Here is a 19,131-nt window from a genome sequence, read left to right as displayed (position 1 = left end):
ACACATGTGAGAGACACAGACATCAGCTACACAAGTACATGACATGTTCTGCTATACACATGTGTGAGACACAGACATCAGCTACACAAGTACCTGACATGTTCTGCTATACACATGTGAGAGACACAGACATCAGCTACACCAGTACCTGACATGTTCTGCTATACACATGTGAGAGACACAGACATCAGCTACACAAGTACCTGACATGTTCTGCTATACACATGTGAGAGACACAGACATCAGCTACACAAGTACCTGACATGTTCTGCTATACAATGTGAGAGACACAGACATTAGCTACACACGTACATGACATGTCCTGCTATACACATGTGAGAGACACAGACATCTGCTACACAAGTACCTGACATGTTCTCCTATACACATGTGAGAGACACATACATCACCTACACAAGTACCTGACATGTTCTCCTATTCACATGTGCGAGACACAGACATCAGCTACACTAGTATATGACATGTTCTCCTATACACATGTGAGAGACACAGACATCAGCTACACAAGTAGTGAGAGACACATGTGAGAGACACAGACATCAGCTACACAAGTACCTGACATGTTCTGCTATACACATGTGAGAGACACAGACATTAGCTACACAAGTACATGACATGTCCTGCTATACACATGTGAGAGACACAGACATCTTCTACACAAGTACCTGACATGTTCTCCTATACACATGTGCGAGACACAGACATCAGCTACACAAGTACCTGGCATGTTTTGCTATACACATGTGAGAGACACAGACATCAGCTACACAAGTACATGACATGTTCTGCTATACACATGTGTGAGACACAGACATCAGCTACACTAGTATATGACATGTTCTCCTATACACATGTAAGAGACACAGACATCAGCTACACAAGTACATGACATGTTTTGCTATACACATTTGTGAGACACAGACATCAGCTACACAAGTGCCTGACATGTTCTGCTAAACACATGTGTGAGACACAGACATTGGCTACACAAGTGCCTGATATTTTCACCTATACACACGTGTGAGACACAGAGATCAGCTACACAAGTACCTGACGTGTTGTGCTATACACATGTGTGAGACACAGACATTGGGGCACATTTACTTACCTGGTCCCTACACGACCCACGAGGTGCGTTGTCCGGCGGAATGCCCATCTGCCGCGATTCATGAAGATCGCGCACCCGAACAGATCCGCCGAAGTTCACCATCTTCCTCCCGGTGTATGTTCATTGCATTGGATGCGACACAAATTGATTTGTTAAATCCTGCGCGTTGTCTGAATCCATCAGATCGTCCGTTGGCCCACCCCGATTTGTGTTTGCGACACAATCCGATCGCGTGCGAGACAATCCCTGGTGCGATCCCCGAAAAAGTCAGAAAATGCGGCCATGGGACCTTAGTAAATAAGCCCCATTATCTACACAAGTACCTGACATGTTCTGCTATACACATGGCAGCAGTTGTATCTCTGATACACACACAGGCTGCAGGGGGCATGGCCGCCAGCACCAGCATAATTATACCAGCTGTCTGTCAAGCGCTGGGGGTGCGGTTGTGCCGCCCACTCATGAATAAGCTGGGCAGCTGAATATGATTATGGTTCATTGGACCTCTCTTTCGGGTTATTTGCATACAGCTTTAGTACCTGATTGTTTGAGTATATAGACATATAAAGGGACAATGAAGGGATAGGGGCAATGTTTTCTAATGGCAGTTTATAAAATTATATTGAATTTAGGGGATTAATTCCCTTTAATTGATCCATGATACTCCGTGTTAGACATATTGTGGAAGATATACTAAAATGTTTAAAAGCTAGATTATACAGGCTTAGGCTGCATTCACACAAATGTATGGGGGCTAATATACGGCCGTATATCCGTCCCCCATAGTTGTCTATGGCGCCGGGACTCGGTACATACCGTGCCATAGCCACAAAAAAGACAGACCATGTTCTATCTTTTGGCCGTAAACACGACATGCCGAAATATTCACTCTGCGCTCAACGTGTGTCTGCCAGGCCGTAGTCGTTTGTGTGCATGCAGCCTAAGGGTGCGGTCACACATGGCATTTTGAACCTATTTTTTGCCCGTTTTTAAGCAGGCAGTAAAAAATGCATGCGTTTTTGTCCGGTTTTCCCAATTATCTCAATTAAAACCGGTCAAAAAAGGATGCATTTTTCAAAATCCGCATACGGTTTTTAAAGGACTGCTTAAAATGGGTTCAAAATGCCACGTGTGACCACACCCTTATACTGCTCCAAATATATACCTAATGCTAATAATACATCTCTCGCACTATTAGTCTGTCTAGTTTCACTTTGAACCTATTTCCTATTAGAAATATGAACATAATATGGATAGAGAAGACAGTTATAGTTAGAGTTATAGAAGCTATGTAGACTCCACAGTAACAGATTTTCATTCTCTACATTGGTTGTGTCTGAAAAAAGGGTATCCAGACAAAACAATCTTTATTTATTAACAGTTGTTTTATTTCTTTGTTTCAGGGACATACGATGGATCAATAGATTCCTGCAAAGGTGACTCAGGAGGACCTCTGATATGCCGTGATGCTGAGAATGTGGCATACGTTTGGGGGGTAGTAAGCTGGGGTGAGAACTGTGGCCTGGCTGGGTACCCTGGTGTGTATACAAAGGTTGCAAGCCACTTTGAATGGATCAGTCGACATGTTGGAAGACAGCTCATTGCAAAACATAATATTTAAAATGGATGTTAAAAATCTACAAATTTTATACAACTGATTTTCTTCCTCAGTAGCTCTTCATGTATATATGTATTTATATACATGAGGGCAATGGTAATAAAGACTTTATTGCAATCATATGTTTGTGACGCCTAGTTTCGTCTATTTATTCAATGGTAATAGTGCAACATGATGAAAAAATGAAAATATGTAAATGGTCCATACAAAAAATATGGTGGAAAGTTATCACAGGTTAAATCAAATCAAATTTAACCATACACTAAACTATGAAACCTAATGACATTCTCCGACCTGCATGCCACTATGGGTATGTTGTGGGGGAAGGCAGGCTGGGACATGAACACCCGGCTTGTCATATTTACAATAGTAGGAGACTATAAAGGAAAACTCTGATATGGTCTACACCCTCAAGACACCCTTATGCTAAGTGGGTATGACTGGGTGCATCCTTTTAGTATATCTGGCATGCCAGGCATCAGGGGTAGCGGATCCTCTGGACCACCTCGGACGATGACGTAAGCAGACACCTGGGACCAGAGTCTAAGTGGCACCTGATTTTCACCAGAGCCCGGGTTGGACTTGCCGAGGCAGGGTTGGACTTGCCGAGGCAGGGTACCACCAGGTCGTTCCACAGGAACGGCTTTGTCCGTGGTGGCGGCCAAGGCGAGGTACAAAATCATAAAGGCAAACTCGTTGGGGACAGTCAGGAGGTCGAGACAGGCAGCATGGAATCAGAGTTGGGGATGTAGAGGAAAGTCAAGACAGGGAGCACGGGATCGGTGTCAGGAACGGAATCGAGGTCACAATGGGAAATCACTATTATCAGAGAGGACCATAAGGGTCTTTGAATAAACAAGGCTTTTAAACTGACCTTGTCCGCGTTGCAAAGGTGAGTTACGAATTATATGAGTAACACAGGAAAGACAGACTGTCCTTTCTGAAGATTAGCTCAAGACTGCTTTATTCTTTTGACACTGAAACTCTTATATGGAAAGTCGTAACACACTCTGCAAGGGGCGTGCAAGTACACAAGCTGGCAATACTATTGGGTGGTTTGACCCTGGAAATGCAACACTATTGGATGTTAGTACACAAAGGAATGTAGAACCATTGGCTATCTTCACATAAACAAAATGCCCAGGTGTTCACCTGGATACGTTCCCCTAGGTCAGTGATGGCGAACCTTTTAGAGGCCGAGTGCCCAAACTGCAACTCAAAACCCTGCTTATTTATCGCGAGGTGCCAATCAAAAATTAAAACAGTAACTTATTGCTCCCTGTTCAACAACTTTCAATCATATTTGCCTTCTGAGGACAGCAACACAGTAGAAAGATGGAACATTTTCATCATTTTATCTTCTTTCCAGTGTCCCTCTGTACACTGGGGCCAGCAGGAGATCCTCCAAAAATAATTCAACCCTGTCTAAATACAACTGAAAGCAGTATCTTTTAAGTTGCTTGGAACTGCAGGAAGATTCTTTGAGTCTTGTCTGGTGTGCGGAAGCGATGGCCCGGGTGCCCACAGAAAGGGCTCTGAGTGCCGCCTCTGGCACCAGTGCCATAGGTTCGCCACCACTGCCCTAGGTGGTGCAAGCGAGCACTAAGTCTTTGTGTGCTGAGGGGCGAACCCCTCCCAAACTTTAGTTTTCACTACACAAAGTTATGTGAAATTAATGCTGAGTTTTTAAAATGTCTGACAGTATGTAAGATGGCGTCCAAGACCAGTGTGATATCCTTAACAACTATAAACGCAGAGAACATAGGAAGCAGCTTTTTCAATGGAAACGAGGCACAAAGATCTGGCAGGGGATACAGGATGGGAGCTGGAATTTAAGAAGAACGGATGGCCGGTCAGCACCAGTTATCGGCACGCTGACCCTTTGAAACTCAGTAAGCCGGCGTGCGAGTGCCCTCAGATGCGGGGATGCACGCACCGTACCAAGGCAGTGGAGTAACAGGAAGATCAAGCTGTTAGGAGATGGTATTGCAGCCAGTACCTATAACGTGTATTATTTTCTCTCCTTGTCTTCTGTGTTCAGTGCGGTACACACCATGATACCATACAGCACAATGGTTACTTCTCATCCTGTAACTAGACAGAATGAAGATCACTGCTGCTTATTACAGGACACATAGTAATGTTACATGCCCCTTTGCTTGATATATTTACTGCCCATGATCTCGCCGTGGTAGGCTCTGTTATGTTATAATGTTATGTGCTTGTTCTCATCTGGTTTGGATGACTTGTACAATAACATCTTATAATACTTTAACCTGGGGGCGTGGCCTGATGCCAAGCTAGGAGGACGTGCGCCGCGGAGCTCCAGGGACCCGGCACCCTATCTCCCTTCCCAGGCACCCATCCTCCATCTGTTTCCCCTCCAGCCTGCTCACCTGTGCCCCGGGTGTCTGCCCTCATCCAGCGGTGGGGATCTTGCGGTGGTCACCGGCTCTGCGCCGCTCCCCCGCACTTCACCCACGGAGGCCGGCCACGTGATCCGCGCGGCGGCCGTTTCACAGCTGCCCGGCATCGCAGCTACCCCTCAGTGAACCAGTTCACCGGGGGGAAAGAAAGCAGCCCTGCACTGCTAACATAGCTGCCTCTCCATACTACCGGTGGACCGCGGCAGTGCGCCAGCCAGCCCTGTATCCTGCCAGAGGAGCCATCTGGTGGGACTCCCCTGCGCTGCCTGTGGCCTAGGAGCGCAGGATTAACCTCTTCCTTGCCGGACTGCAGCCAGGAGTAAGGTAGGGAAGTGTTTCCCCTGCTGCTGCCCACCTTTCACCTGGGGACCCCAAGCTGTGCAGCCCAATAGTCATCAAGCCCTCCATACTCCCAGTGATCCCCTGTTCCTGGGTTCTGTTTTATATTGGGCAGGATTAAGCGCTACTACAGCGCGAAACGGACCGTCGCTTTCTTTGTGGGCTCCTGCTGTACATACTTCTTCCCTCCCGCAACGATGTCTCTTTTATTTTGAAGAAATAAAGCCTTGAAGTTTTAATTGGGTGAGTGCCAGCTTTTTCTCTTCTTACGAACATCTGTTTTATATTAACCCTTGCAGTGCCGCTGCAATACCCCAAGTGGGTCTGGACTCTATCCCTGCTAATTACTGGACGCTAGGCTCCTCGATTGTTTCTCATCTACCCTCTCTGCCCAGACGCCATGGGTAATCGGAGGAAGACGGCTAAATTGCACAAAGCAGGGTCCGAGGCATCTGCGCCTTCATCGGATGATGAATCCGTCCATGAAGATCCTCCATTCCAGTCCCTGGAACCCCTAGAAGAGCAGGAATGCTCCACATCCCAAGCCGTTCTTGTGCAGATACAGTCGAACGCTGCCAAAAAGTTGGGGAAATTCTCCCGCACACAGCCTTGCTCTCCTCAGGGGTCCCCAAACTCTCTCCCTCCCTTTTTGAAGGCTCCCAGAGCCCGCCACAGCTTGTGAGTTATGAGGATGGCACCGACCCACCTGACCCGGCCACTAAGCTGGACCGCAAATTTGCAGAGGTGCTGGCGGCCATAAACAGGTGCCAGTCCAAACTTGTCACCAAGGTGGATGAGCTGCGACAGGATTTTGTTTTGCCAAGGCATGATGTCCATAAAGCCAAGGAGCGAATCACCGAAACTGAACGCAGAATATCTGAGGTGGAGGATGTCCAGAGGCCTATGCCGACACAGATCAGAGAGCTTCAGCGCCAAATGTCTGCATCCATCGACAGAGCTGATGACCTCGAAAACCGCCTGCGACGGAACAACGTCAGAGTGGTCGGCCTCCCCGAAAAAGTGGAGGGGTCTGACCCTGTATCCTTTTTTGAAAATTGGCTCAAAAATATGCTACCTGCAGATACCTTCTCCCCGTTCTTCACAGTGGAAAGGGCCCATCGAGTGCCATCCCGCCCTGGCCCCCCAGGGGGCAATCCAATACCCTTCCTAGCCCGGCTGCTGCATTTTAGGGACAGGGACTCTATCCTCAGGGCAGTCCGTACCAAGGGAGAAATTCGGTATGCCAACAGCAGAGTGTCCTTCTACCCTGATTTCTCTGCATCGGTCAGGAAACTGCGCGCACAATTCACCGAGGTCCGTGCCCGTCTCCAAGACAAGGGGTATAAATACTCCATGATGTACCCTTCCAAGCTCCGAATTGTGGACGGTCAGAAGACTCGATTCTTCACCTGCCCAACTGAAGCCCTTCACTGGGCTGATGCAGCTCCTCGGGCTCCTGCTGGAAGGCCCGCACCTCCTGAGTGACTGGACTCATATCCTTTTATCTGATGTGCTATGACAATTCTGGACTTCGTTCTGAATAGATGTCTAGGGGTTCCAAATCACCGTTATGGTTTTCTAATATTGGTTTACATTGGGGTTCGCGCCTCGTGAATTGTATCCCATGACTGATGTGCGATCTCTTTTGGTCACTTGGCCTGTGAGCCACATATGGCACTTCTCTCTCATCCCCCCTCCCCTGCTCCTACTCCCCCCCCCTTCCCCTATCCTCTTACCACTCCCCTTCCTTGTCTCCCCTCCCCTATCTCCTCTTTTGCTCTCTCTAAATATGGCTGCCTAACTACCTCCTGTTTATATGTACTCTGAGGGTTGGGGGTCCCGAGACAAATGGTGTAGGTTTGTCTTGAGTTAGGGACCACTGTTCTACTATTTGACTGTTATTGGGTATAGGTCTACACTACTGCTGTTAGGGTGTTAGACAGGGGGTTTATATTCTTGGGATTGTTCGTTCAGTTCTGGTTATATTTCTTATGCTCACTGTTGTCTGTCGGTCCATGTCTCTGTGGTATAAAAGGATGAATGCTTGGTTTCTCACGTCTCCTTCCCCACACCCCTTTCCCTTCCGCTAATATGTCTTTCCTTAAAGTAATGAGTTGGAATGTGAGGGGACTCAACTCCAAATTTAAGAGGGCCCTGATGTTAGATGTCATTAAGCGACAGGCCCCTCACATTGTATGTATCCAAGAGACACACCTTACGGGTCAGAAAGTTCTCTCTCTGAAGCGGGCATGGGTGGCTAGAGGATATCATTCCTCCTACTCTGTCTATGCTACTCGTATCCAAAGCGATTCCCATAGAAGTCATACCAGTAGCTCCAGATCACTTCAGCCGGTATGTGGTACTGTATAACGACCCTAAGGCCAGGGTAAGGACCAACCTTAATATCTCACCCACTCTCCCTATGGCAAGGGGCACTAGGCAGGGTTTCCCACTATCTCCCCTCCTCTTCGCACTTGCCATTGAGCCCCTCGCTGTGGCGATTCGTCACTCTGATGGCATTAAGGGCATTACTAGAGGTACTATTATTGAAAAGGTATCCCTGTACGCTGACGATACACTGGTATACCTTGGGGCCCCTCTCTGGAATCCCTTCTGTCCCTGATAAAACATTATGGGGGGTTTTCGGGTCTCCGGGTTAACTGGGATAAATCGGCCCTTTTTCCCTTATCAGATGTAGGGGTACACTCCCTACCTGTTCCGGTTCAGGTGGTGTCCACTTTTAAATACCTAGGAGTCCAGGTGTCACGCAAGGTCCAGACATATACGGAATTAACTGGTTCGCGACCGCCCGCCGTGTATTCACGGCGGCGGTCGGGTTGCACTGCATGGGCTGAGTCCTCTCCATAGCCAGTAAGTCTTTGCTGCATATTGCAGCAAAGACTTACCGGTAACACCCGCGATCGGTGCTACCACAGTGGTGTTAACACGATCGGTGTTATCACAGCGATGGCTGCCGGCAGCCTCAAAAAGATAGCGGCGCATGGGCGCCGCCATCTTGCCTGGGATCGCCGCTCCCCGTGACGTCATCGGGGAGCGGCGATCCGTCTCCATTTTTAACCCCTTCATTATGTGCCATATACTGCCATACTGTAGTATGGCAGTATATGATAGGATCGATCAGACAACCTAGGGTTAAAGTACCCTAGGGAGTCTGAAAAATAGTAAAAAGAAAAATAAAAAAAGTAAAAAAAAAAATAATAAAAAAACCTAAAAATTCAAATCACCCCCCCCTTTCCCTAGAACTGACATAAATATAAATAAACAGTAAAAATCATAAAGACATTAGGTATTGACGCGTCCGAAAATGCCCGATCTATCAAAATATATTAACGTTTTTTCAATGCGTTTAACCCCGTAACGGAAAATAGCGCCAAAATGGGGAAAATGGCACTTTTTTTGCCATTTTGAAAAATATAAAAAAATCTATAAAAAGTGATCAAAAAGGTCGTACAGTCCTAAAAATGATATCATTGAAAATATTATCAAATTTTGCAAAAAAATCACACCATCCACAGCTCCGTACACCAAAGTATAAAAAAGTTATTAGCGCCAGAAGTTGGCAAAATCAAAAAAATAATTTTTGTACAGGTTTTAATTTTTGTAAATGTATGAAACATTATAAAACCTATACAAATTTGGTATCCCCTTAATCGTACTAACCCAAAGAATAAAGTAGACATGTCATTTGGGGCGCTCAGTGAAAGACGTAATATCCAAGCCCACAAGAAAATGCCGCAAATGCGTTTTTTCACCATTTTCACTGCATTTGGAATTTTTTTCCCGCTTCCGAGTACATGGCATGGAATATTTAATACCATCACTATGAAGTGCAATTTGTTATGCAGAAAACAAGCCATCACACAGCTCTTTACGTGTAAAAATACAAAAGTTATAGATTTTTGAATGTGGGGAGTGAAAAATGGACATGAAAAAACAGGAAAGGGCCTGGTCCTTAACCGGTTAAACATTACACCCCTGTTAATGCAACGGAATCGCGCCTAAAAGCCTGGTCCACTCTCCCCTTGTCCCTGTACGGACGTATTAACATATTCAAAATGATCTTCGTCCCCAAATTTCTATACCATTTCCACACGTTTTTTCTATACTGCTTCCTAAGAGCCTGTTTAAACGCATAGACGGCATTCTCAGGTCCTTCTACTGGCAGGGTGGCGCCCCGCGCTTCAGTTTAGCGCTGCTTCAAGCTCCCAAGTCTATGGGTGGACTGGCTGCCCCAGATCTGTATCTTTATTACCTGGCTTCCCAGCTAGTATATGCCCAGTGGTAGATAGACATAGACACAGTGTCGGACTGGCCCGGAGAGACCTCCGGTGGGCCCTGGAGAGGACACGGAGAGGAGTAAGCCCCGCCCACCAGCTCGGAGCTTCAGCAGAGCTGCAGCTGTTTGTACTCTTGAAATGAATACAGCCAGAGCTGTGGCTTCGCTACAGGCTTCTGGCTAGATATCCTGTCTCCCTCCCTCTCTTGCTCCTCACTAGTGATCCTGTCTCCCTCTCTCTGCAGCCCTGTGCTGCGCTGATTACATTGTTTTGCAGTCGGCAGTGACAGGAGGGGGAGGCTGAAAGAGTTACACAGGAAGTAGAACGAGCCAGAAGAAAGGAAGATTATGGCAGTGTCCTGCAGGCTGGTTCCTCTTCTCTACTGTACTCTCCCTCCTAAGCTGATTATCAGCTCTTTTGAATTACAGGCAGTCCCCGGGTTACATACAAGATAGGGTCTGGAGGTTTGTTCTTAAGTTGAATTTGTATGTAAGTCGAAACTGTATATTTTATAATGGAAGTTCTAGACAATTTTTTTTCTTTTGCCCCAGTGACAATTGGAGTTTCAAAATTTTTGGTGTAATTGGACCAAGAATTATCAATAAACCTTCATTACAGACATCTTACAGCTGATCATTGCAGTCTGGGACTATAGTAAAGCATCCAGAGAGCTTCACCAGAGGTCTCAGTGGGCAGAGGGGTCCGTCTGTAACTATGGGTTGTCTGTAAGTCGGGTGTCCTTAAGTAGGGGACCGCCTGTATTCCTTATATTTCCCCTCCACCTGTATCACCCTCCATATGCTCAGTCCTGTGATCCATCTCAGCTGCTCACTTCTATGCTTTAACCCCTGCTGTACAATATCCCCCCCCCCCTAAGCTGCTTTTACTCCCATGACCCCCCCCCATCTTTTCAGTTTTATTATCTGACCACCCCCAGCAGCCTTTTTGCCCCCTCCAAGCCCCAGCTGCAGATCAAATATCTTTGCCTTAACTACTGTCCAACAGTGAAGGCAAAAATACAAGATCCATTGTGTAAGAAAGGTAAGTATTGACTCTTTTAACCCCTTAAGGACGCAGCCATTTTACAGCTTAAGGCTCAGCCCGATTTTTTGGATTCTGACTTGCTTCGCTTTATATGGTTATAACTTTTGAACACTGTTACTTATCAAAACGATTCTGAGATTGTTTTTTCCCCACATGTTGTACTTCATTTTAGTGGTAAATTTTGGCAGATAAGTTTTGCGTTTATTTACAAAAAAAAGAAAATGTGATGAATTTTTTGAAAAATTTGCCATTTTCGAAATTCTAAATCATCACGTTTTCAGGCAGATAGATTTACCAGCTAAATAAGTTGCTGAATAACATTTCCCATTTGTCTACTTTACATTTTCATAATTTCTGAAATTTCTGGATAATTTATTTTGACATCACGCGGCTTGCAAATAGAATATCGCTTTTCCGGATTTTCAGAATTGACTATTTTGGGGATAAATACAGTTTTGAATGAAATTTTACATATTTAGCATCAAAACCCCCTATATAACCAACCCATTTTCAAATCTGCACCCCTCAAGCTATCAGAAACAGCTTTTACGAAGATTGTTAACCCCTTGAGATCTTCATAGTAATTGAATCAAAATGGAGGTGAAATTTAGAATGGTCATATTGTTCCCTTATACATTCATTTAGCACCAAAATTTACACATTTCCAAAATATAAAAAGAGAAAACCCACCATACAATTTGTTCTGCAATTTCTCCTGAGTACAAAGACCCCCCACATGTGGCCGTTACTTGTTTTATGGGGGCACAGCGAGGCGCAGAAGGGAAGGAGGGCGCTGCAGCTGCCAGGAATTTAGTTTCCTCATTGGCCCCTTTTGAAGGCTATAAAATTTTCGCTTTTTCGTTATTGGGGCCATGTGACGGCATTTTTTTTGCGGGATGAGATGCTTTATCCATTGTTACCATTTTGGGGTTGGTATCACCTATTGTTGAAAATGTAGGAACTTTTTTTGAGGGCAGGAGTAGAAAAGCATCAATTCTGTACTGGATTTTTTACTTTTTTTTTTTTGGTGTTCACCGTATAGACTAATAGTCATGTTATCTTTATTCTATGGGTTGATACGATTACGGGGATACCAGACATGAATATATTTTCTTACGTTTTACTAAATTTGTCAAACAAAACCCTAATGTGGGGAAAAATCTATAATTTTTGTATTGCCATCTTCCAAGTGGCATAACTTTGTTACGTTTTTGGCTACGGAGCAGGTTGATGGCTTGTTTTTTGCGGGACATGTTGTACTTTGCACCAGTATCATGTCTGAGTACATATGGTTTTTTGGTCGCATTTTATATCATTTTTTGTGGGATTGAAAAGGTAAAAATCATAATTTTTGGAGGGTTTATAACAGTTTTTTTTTACGGCGTTTATCGTGGGGGTTCAATAATGATTTACTTTTATTCTACGGGTTGTTACGGACGCGGTGATACTATATATGTGGGGTTTGTGTTATGATTTAGACTTTTTTTTTGAGTTATATGTCTCTTTATATGTTTTGGGGGTTTGGGGCATTTTTAGTGATTTATGACTTTATTTTTTTATTGAATAACTTTTTTTTTTACTTTTTCACTTTTATACCATGGGACATGAAGAAGCAATCTTCTGATTGCTTCTTCATGATAATATTCTGCAATACTCATGTATTGCAGAGTATTATCAGTGTCAGCCTATGCACTTGCATAGGCTGGCACTTTGCCAGTAAGATGACGTCACAGACGCCATCTTACTGGCAATTCTTGCTAGTAACTCTGGGGTCCAGATCGGACCCCAGAGTTACTATAGCAACGATCGGCGCCCCCCGAAAACGGTTCGGGGGGGCCGATCGTGGGGGAAAGACCCCCCAGATACTTGTTAGATGCCGCGGTCGCGCTGACCGCGGCATCTAACGGGTTAAGCACCCGCGATCGGAGACAACTCCGATCGCGGGTGTTACACTGGGGTGCCGGCTATTAGTTACAGCCGGCACCCCGTGTTTCCCGATGCCGGTTCGGCTCTGATCCAGAGCCGAGCCGGCATAGGAGCCGTGGCGGATATATCCGCCACTGAGCGCTAAGTCACTGCGCTCCGTGGCGGATATATCCGCCGCGGAGCGCGAAGGGGTTAAAGGAAACCTACCACTTGTAGTGGCAGGTTTCCGATGGCAATACCGGGCACCAGCTCAGGGTGAGCTGGTGCCGGAGCTTATTTTAGTTAGTGTTTTAAACAGCGGTATCGCGGTTTAAAACACTTTTTAAACTGTATTGCCGGCGCAGGCAGGTACGCGCTCGGCCCTTACCATGTGCGCGGCTCTCATTCACTTCCTATGTAGCCGCGCGCACGGTAAGCGCCGAGCGCGTACCTCCCTGCGCCGGCTATAAAGTTTAAAAAGTGTTTTAAACCGCGATACCGCGGTTTAAAACACTAACTAAAATAAGCTCCGGCACCAGCTCACCCTGAGCTGGTGCTCGATATTGCCATCGGAAACCTGCCACTTCAAGTGGTAGGTTTCCTTTAAGTATAAATGTACTGTATATACTGTATCTAACGTGTATGCATGTAGAATGTGTATGTATGTGGAATGTTCATGTACGGGTGGTATTTAGTGTGAATAAAAGTGCAATTTATTTGTGTATTCGTGTAGAATGTGTAAATGCTCATGAAGGTTGTATATAAATGTAATGCTTACGTATGAGTGTGAGGTCATATTCTGTGTTCTTTAACCCTTTCAGGACCTGGCCCTTTTTTGTTTTTTCATTTTCATTTTTTACTCCCCATGATCAAAAATCCATAACTTTTTTATTTTTCCATGTACAGAGCTGTGTGACGGCTTATTTTCTGCGTAACAAATTGCACTTCATAGAGATGGTATTGAATATTCCATGCCGTGTACTAGGAAGCGGGAAAAAAATTCCAAATGCAGTGAAATTGGTAAAAAAACGCATTTGTGCCGCCTTCTTGTGGGCTTGGATCTTACGGATTTCACTGTGCGCCCCAAATGACATGTCTACTTTATTCTTTGGGTCGGTACGATTACGGGGATACCAAATTTGTATAGGTTTTATAATGTTTTCATACATTTAAAAAAATTAAAATCTCCTGTACAAAAATTTTTTGGGGGATTTTGCCATCTTCTGGCGCTAATAACTTTTTTATACTTTGGTGCACGGAGCTGTGGGTGGTGTCGTTTTTTGCGGATTTTGATGACGTTTACAATGTTATCAATTTTAGGACTGTTCGACCTTGTGATCACTTTTTATAGAATTTTTTAATTTTTTTAAATGACAAAAAAAGTGCCATTTTCGACTTTGGGCGCGATTTTCCGTTACGGGATTAAACGCATTGAAAAACCGTTATCATATTTTGATAGATCGGGCATTTTCGGACGCGGCGATACCTAATGTGTTTATGATTTTTACTGTTTATTTATATTTATATCAATTCTAGGGAAAGGGGGGTGATTTGAGTTTTTAGGGTTTTTTATTATAATTTTTTTTTTTTAACTTTTTTTTATTTTTAGTACTTTTCAGACTCCCTAGGGTACTTTAACCCTAGGTGGTCTGCACGATCCTATCATATACTGCCATACTACAGTATGGCAGTATATGGGGATTTTACTACTCATACATTACAATGTGCTGATAGCACATTGTAATGCATGGGTTAACCCGAAGTAGCCTCGGGTCTTCGCGAGACCCGAGGTTACCATGGCGACGGATCGCTGCTCCCCGATGACGTCACGGGGAGCGGCAATCCTCGAAAAGATGGCGGCGCCCACGCGGCTTCCTTTTGAAGCCGCCGGCAGCATTGCCGGCAGCGATCGAGGTGAAAACACCTAGCACCGATCGCGGGTGTTACCGGTAAGCCTTTGCTGCAATATGCAGCAAAGACTTACCGGCTATGGAGAGGGCTCAGCGCGTGAGCTCTCTCCATGCACCCGCGGCCGACCCGTGACGTGCTATTACGTCACGGGTCGTGAAAGGGTTAAACACATTGGTGCGTTTTTAAACACATTGAAAATGCATGCGTGATTGCATGTTTACCATGCGTTTGGCTGGTTTTAATCCATTTTTTCTTTCATTTCTAAAAGTGTAAGCAGCTGTGAAAATGTTAACACAGCTGCTTACACTACCAACAATGAAAAAAACGCTTCCAGTGTAGCCAAATGCATTATATAATTTAAAGACGCATGCGGTCTGACACATGCTTTTTGACCCATCCAAAACGCCATGTGTGAATGCACCCTGAGGGCGCATTTACACTTTCCTCTAGCGTCGCATTCATAAGGTGACGCTAGCGCACAGGGCGGCGATCGGGATGATCGCATATGCGTTTCCAGAGAAATGCATACGATTTGGATATCGATCGCATGCGTTTCCCGGGAAACGCATATGCAATCGGCCCGAAACCCGCGCCCTGTGCGCTAGCATCGCGTTATGAACGCGACACTAGCGGAACGTGTGAACGTGCCCTTAGGGCGCTGTCACACGTTGCGTTTGCAAACGCAGACCAAACCGCCCCCACCGGGGCGGTCCGCGGTCCAATCGCATCGGCGTTTCTCTATGTTTCTATGGAAATCGCCGATGCGATCGGACCGCCCCTGTGGGCGTGGTTTGGTCTGCGTCTGCAAACGCAACGTGGGACAGCGCCCTTAGGCTGTTTTGAAACACATTACATGAGCTAAGGAGAGGTGATTTGCCCAATTACATTACTGTTAACATTTATGTTTACAAAATGCAATACAAACATAACGCATATGCTAGCAATGTGTTAACATATGTTTTGTTACCACGTTAACGTAAGTGTTATCAGCTTGTTTATGTTGCTGTTTGTAAACAGTAATGTAATTGGGCAACTCACCGCTCCTCAGTTGTTGTAATGCGTGTGAAAATGTAACCAAAACGCAATGTGTGACGGCACCCTCAGGGCGCGTTCACACGTTGCGTTTTGGTTGCGTTTTCATTGCGTTTGAAACGCATATACAACAGCTGATGTGAGGTAATTTGCCTAATTACATTACTGTTTATGTTTGTAAACGCAATGTTAACGCACGTGTTAACAAAACGCATATGTTAACGCTTTAACGCATGCGTTAACATCACGTTTTGTAAACGGAAACGTTAACAGTGATGTAATTAGGCAAATCACCTCTCCTCAGCTGTTGTATATGCGTTTGAAACGCAATGAAAACGCAGGTCAAAACGCAACGTGTGAACGCGCCCTCAAAGTGTTTTTCTTCAGGGCGCGATCACACATTGCGTTTTGAAATGCAATACAACAGCTGAGATGAGGTGATATGCCTAATTACATTACTATTAACATTTACATTTACTAAATGCAGTATAAACGCGATGTTAATGCATGAGTTAACAATGGGTTAACATTGCGTTTACATTGCATTTTGTAAATGCAAATGTTAACAGTAATGTGATTAGGCAAATGACCTCTCCTCAGCTGTTGTAATGCGTTTCAAAAACACAATATGAATGTGGTGTTAACACATGTGTTAACATGTCATCATGAAACTTAAAGGGGTATTCCAGGAATCAGCATAATTCATATACAAATGGGCCCTTAAAATATAAGCTAATGTGTAATTAGTTGTTATTTAAAATGTTGCTTCCCTTAGCAGAAAATGCTGGTGACATAGACTGAAATGAAGAATTAAAATGCTACCGGCCCTTTAATCAGTCCGTTAATTACCTCTGTGCGGTCCGTCGCAGAACAGAAGATGGCCGCCGGTCACATGTCCACATCACATGTCCTGTACCTGCCTGGGCAGGGTCATGTGATCACCACTATGTTTGGCTGTAGTCGGTTGGTTGCAGTGCATGCAGTATGGTCAGTGTTGTGGTGATGGCAGTTACACATCATTACTATGGTAACAGAGCAAAAAAGTCTGTTATATCATCACCGGGAGCAGAGCCTGAGAGGGAGGAGGAGTTACTTAGAACTAAAGGATCATGGAACCTGTAGTTTCCAGTGGCGGCCATCTTAGTGATAACTCCACCTACTTTAGAGAGGCCATAAAATTTTGTGAATCATAAAATCAAACTATTTAAGCTCCATTTTGTGACTAATGACATTAAGATTTGTTACATTTATTTATTTATATCATCATGGGTTTTTGTAACAGACGTTCATATTCCCGGAATACCCCTTTAAACATTAACACTATGTTAATGCATGTGTCAACATTGCATTAAAATTGTGTTTTGTGAACACACATGTTAACTGCAATGTAAATAGGAAAATCACCTCTTCTCAGCTGTTGTATTGCATTTAAAGGATGCGACCACATGTTTTTCAGATGCAGTTTTTGATGCCAATACCAGGAATGGAATAAAAGTAGGAGGAGGAGCAGCTTTCAATTATGTGTCTCCACGCATTGTGCTCCACACCTGCTTTTGGCTTAAAAAACTGAACGTGTGGGCGCACCCTATAACGTGGTTTAAAAGGAACGTGTGATCGCAGCCTCGGGAAAAGATAAACCAAGATTGTTGAAATAGAAGGTGGGCCCATAGACTCGGTTCCTCTGGTGGGCCCTCTACACCCCAGTCCGACACTGCATAGACATGGGTTCCTACGAGGCCCTTACAAACCTGCTGTACAGATACAAATCTCCATCTGATACCCCACTTCCGTATGTACGGTAGCAGTGTGCTGGCGTAGGGCACAATCCCTAGTACAGTGATGGGCAACCTTTTGAGCTTGGCGTATCAAAATTCGCCAAAAAACCGTGCATAACTCGGTTGGTGTGTCACCTCTAGAAAAAAAAAATCCAGTACAGAATTGATGCTTTTCTACTCCTTCCCTAAAGAATAGTTCCTACATTTTCAACAATAGGGGATACAAACCCCAAAATGGTAACACTGAAAAAAGCATCTCATCCCACAAAAAAAATGGCATCACATGGCCCCAATAACGCAAAAGCGAAAATTTTATAGCCTACAAAAGGGGCCAATGAGGAAACTAAAATCCTGGCAGATGCAGGGCGCTCCTTCCCTTCTGCACCTCGCTGTGCGCCCAGAAAACAAGTCACGGCCACATGTGGGGGGTCTCTGTACTCAGAAGAAATTATAGAATAAATTGTATGGTGGGTTTTTCTTTTTATCTATTGGAAATGTGTAAATTTTAGCTTAAATGAACGTATAAAGGCACAATTTGACATCCCTAAAGCAGTGCACATTAACCCCCTCTAACGCTCTTAGTCAGAGACAGGTCTGGCAGTGCTCAATTCCTCAATTGAGATCCCCCCCCCCCCAACAAATAACAAAAAAGCAGCGTTTTAACTAGTTTTAAGGACATTTGTGTCCTGAGAAGTTCCCCCAAAGCAGTGTACATCACAGCACAGCCTGGTAGAGAACTTACACAGGCTCCAACGACACCTTGGGCCTCCGTTACTCCTTGTGTGCAGATGTTCCCGCGCAGGCACAGCACAGGTCGCCGGGGCTGCTCTGTCTCCACGCTCTGACATCAGTGTGCGGCCTCCGCAGAGCAGGATGGCAAAACAGGAGCAGGCTGTATCATCGACCGCCCACTCACCCGCCCAGCCGACTGCCCGCAGACTCCGGCGACCGGCCACCGACAACCACGGCCAGTACGCCCCTGTGGACGCGTGTCAGCGAAAATGACTACGCGTGTCAGTGCTGACACGCGTGTCATAGGTTCGCCATCACTGCCCTAGTAGAACCGAGCAGCTCTCCCCCTCTCTCGCCTAGGACTCCATCGTGGCTCAATCCATGGCTTTCTCACTTCCTCTCCCTCCCAGGCTAGACAATGTGGGGGGCGGCGGGGGTGAAATTTGTAGGTCAGCTCTTATCCCCGGACGCAGAATTACTCAGCTTTAACGAGATAAGGGAGAGACATACTGTACCCGATACGGCCAGCTTCCACTACATGCAACTGCGACACGCATTCAAAGCCCAATTTGGCTCCTTTAGCCTGGCAGTGAAATTCTCCAAACTAGAGACTCTGATGAGTACCCCGGACCTCCCTAAGCCACTCACTCGGTGCTATGCTCTCCTACAAGAGCAAAAGTCCAGACCATTTGATAGAGCCCGTGAATGCTGGAGACAGGATATCCCTGACCTGTCGGATGATGACTGGAGGGAGGTCGAACTGTCCTACTTCACATCTGTAGTAAGTGCGAGGGACTTCCTGATCCAGTCTAAATTCCTCCATCGAGTATATTTCATCCCTGCTAGACTATTCCGTATGGGAGCAATGCCTAATGATCTTTGCTTTCGCTGTCAGGCTGAAGTCGGATCCTTCCTGCATTGT

General features: G+C 45.3%; 1 protein-coding gene across 2 annotated transcripts in view; it reads left to right on the top strand.

Moving 5' to 3' along the window:
• Positions 1–2,867, top strand: part of CFI (complement factor I) — a 40,354-nt gene extending 37,487 nt beyond the window's left edge. For both annotated transcript variants that reach the window (XM_072119304.1, XM_072119303.1), the window contains exon 13: positions 2,533–2,867. In XM_072119304.1, coding sequence (XP_071975405.1) covers positions 2,533–2,750 — 218 coding nt within the window. In that variant the 3' untranslated portion in view covers positions 2,751–2,867. The remainder of the gene's footprint in view (positions 1–2,532) is intronic.
• The last annotated feature ends 16,264 nt before the right edge of the window (positions 2,868–19,131 follow it).

This window comes from Engystomops pustulosus, chromosome 1 (genome assembly GCF_040894005.1).
Source record: "Engystomops pustulosus chromosome 1, aEngPut4.maternal, whole genome shotgun sequence".
Lineage (NCBI taxonomy): Eukaryota > Metazoa > Chordata > Amphibia > Anura > Leptodactylidae > Engystomops > Engystomops pustulosus.
Note: the sequence above shows the minus strand (reverse complement) of the source record. Positions and strands in the feature narration are given on the sequence as shown.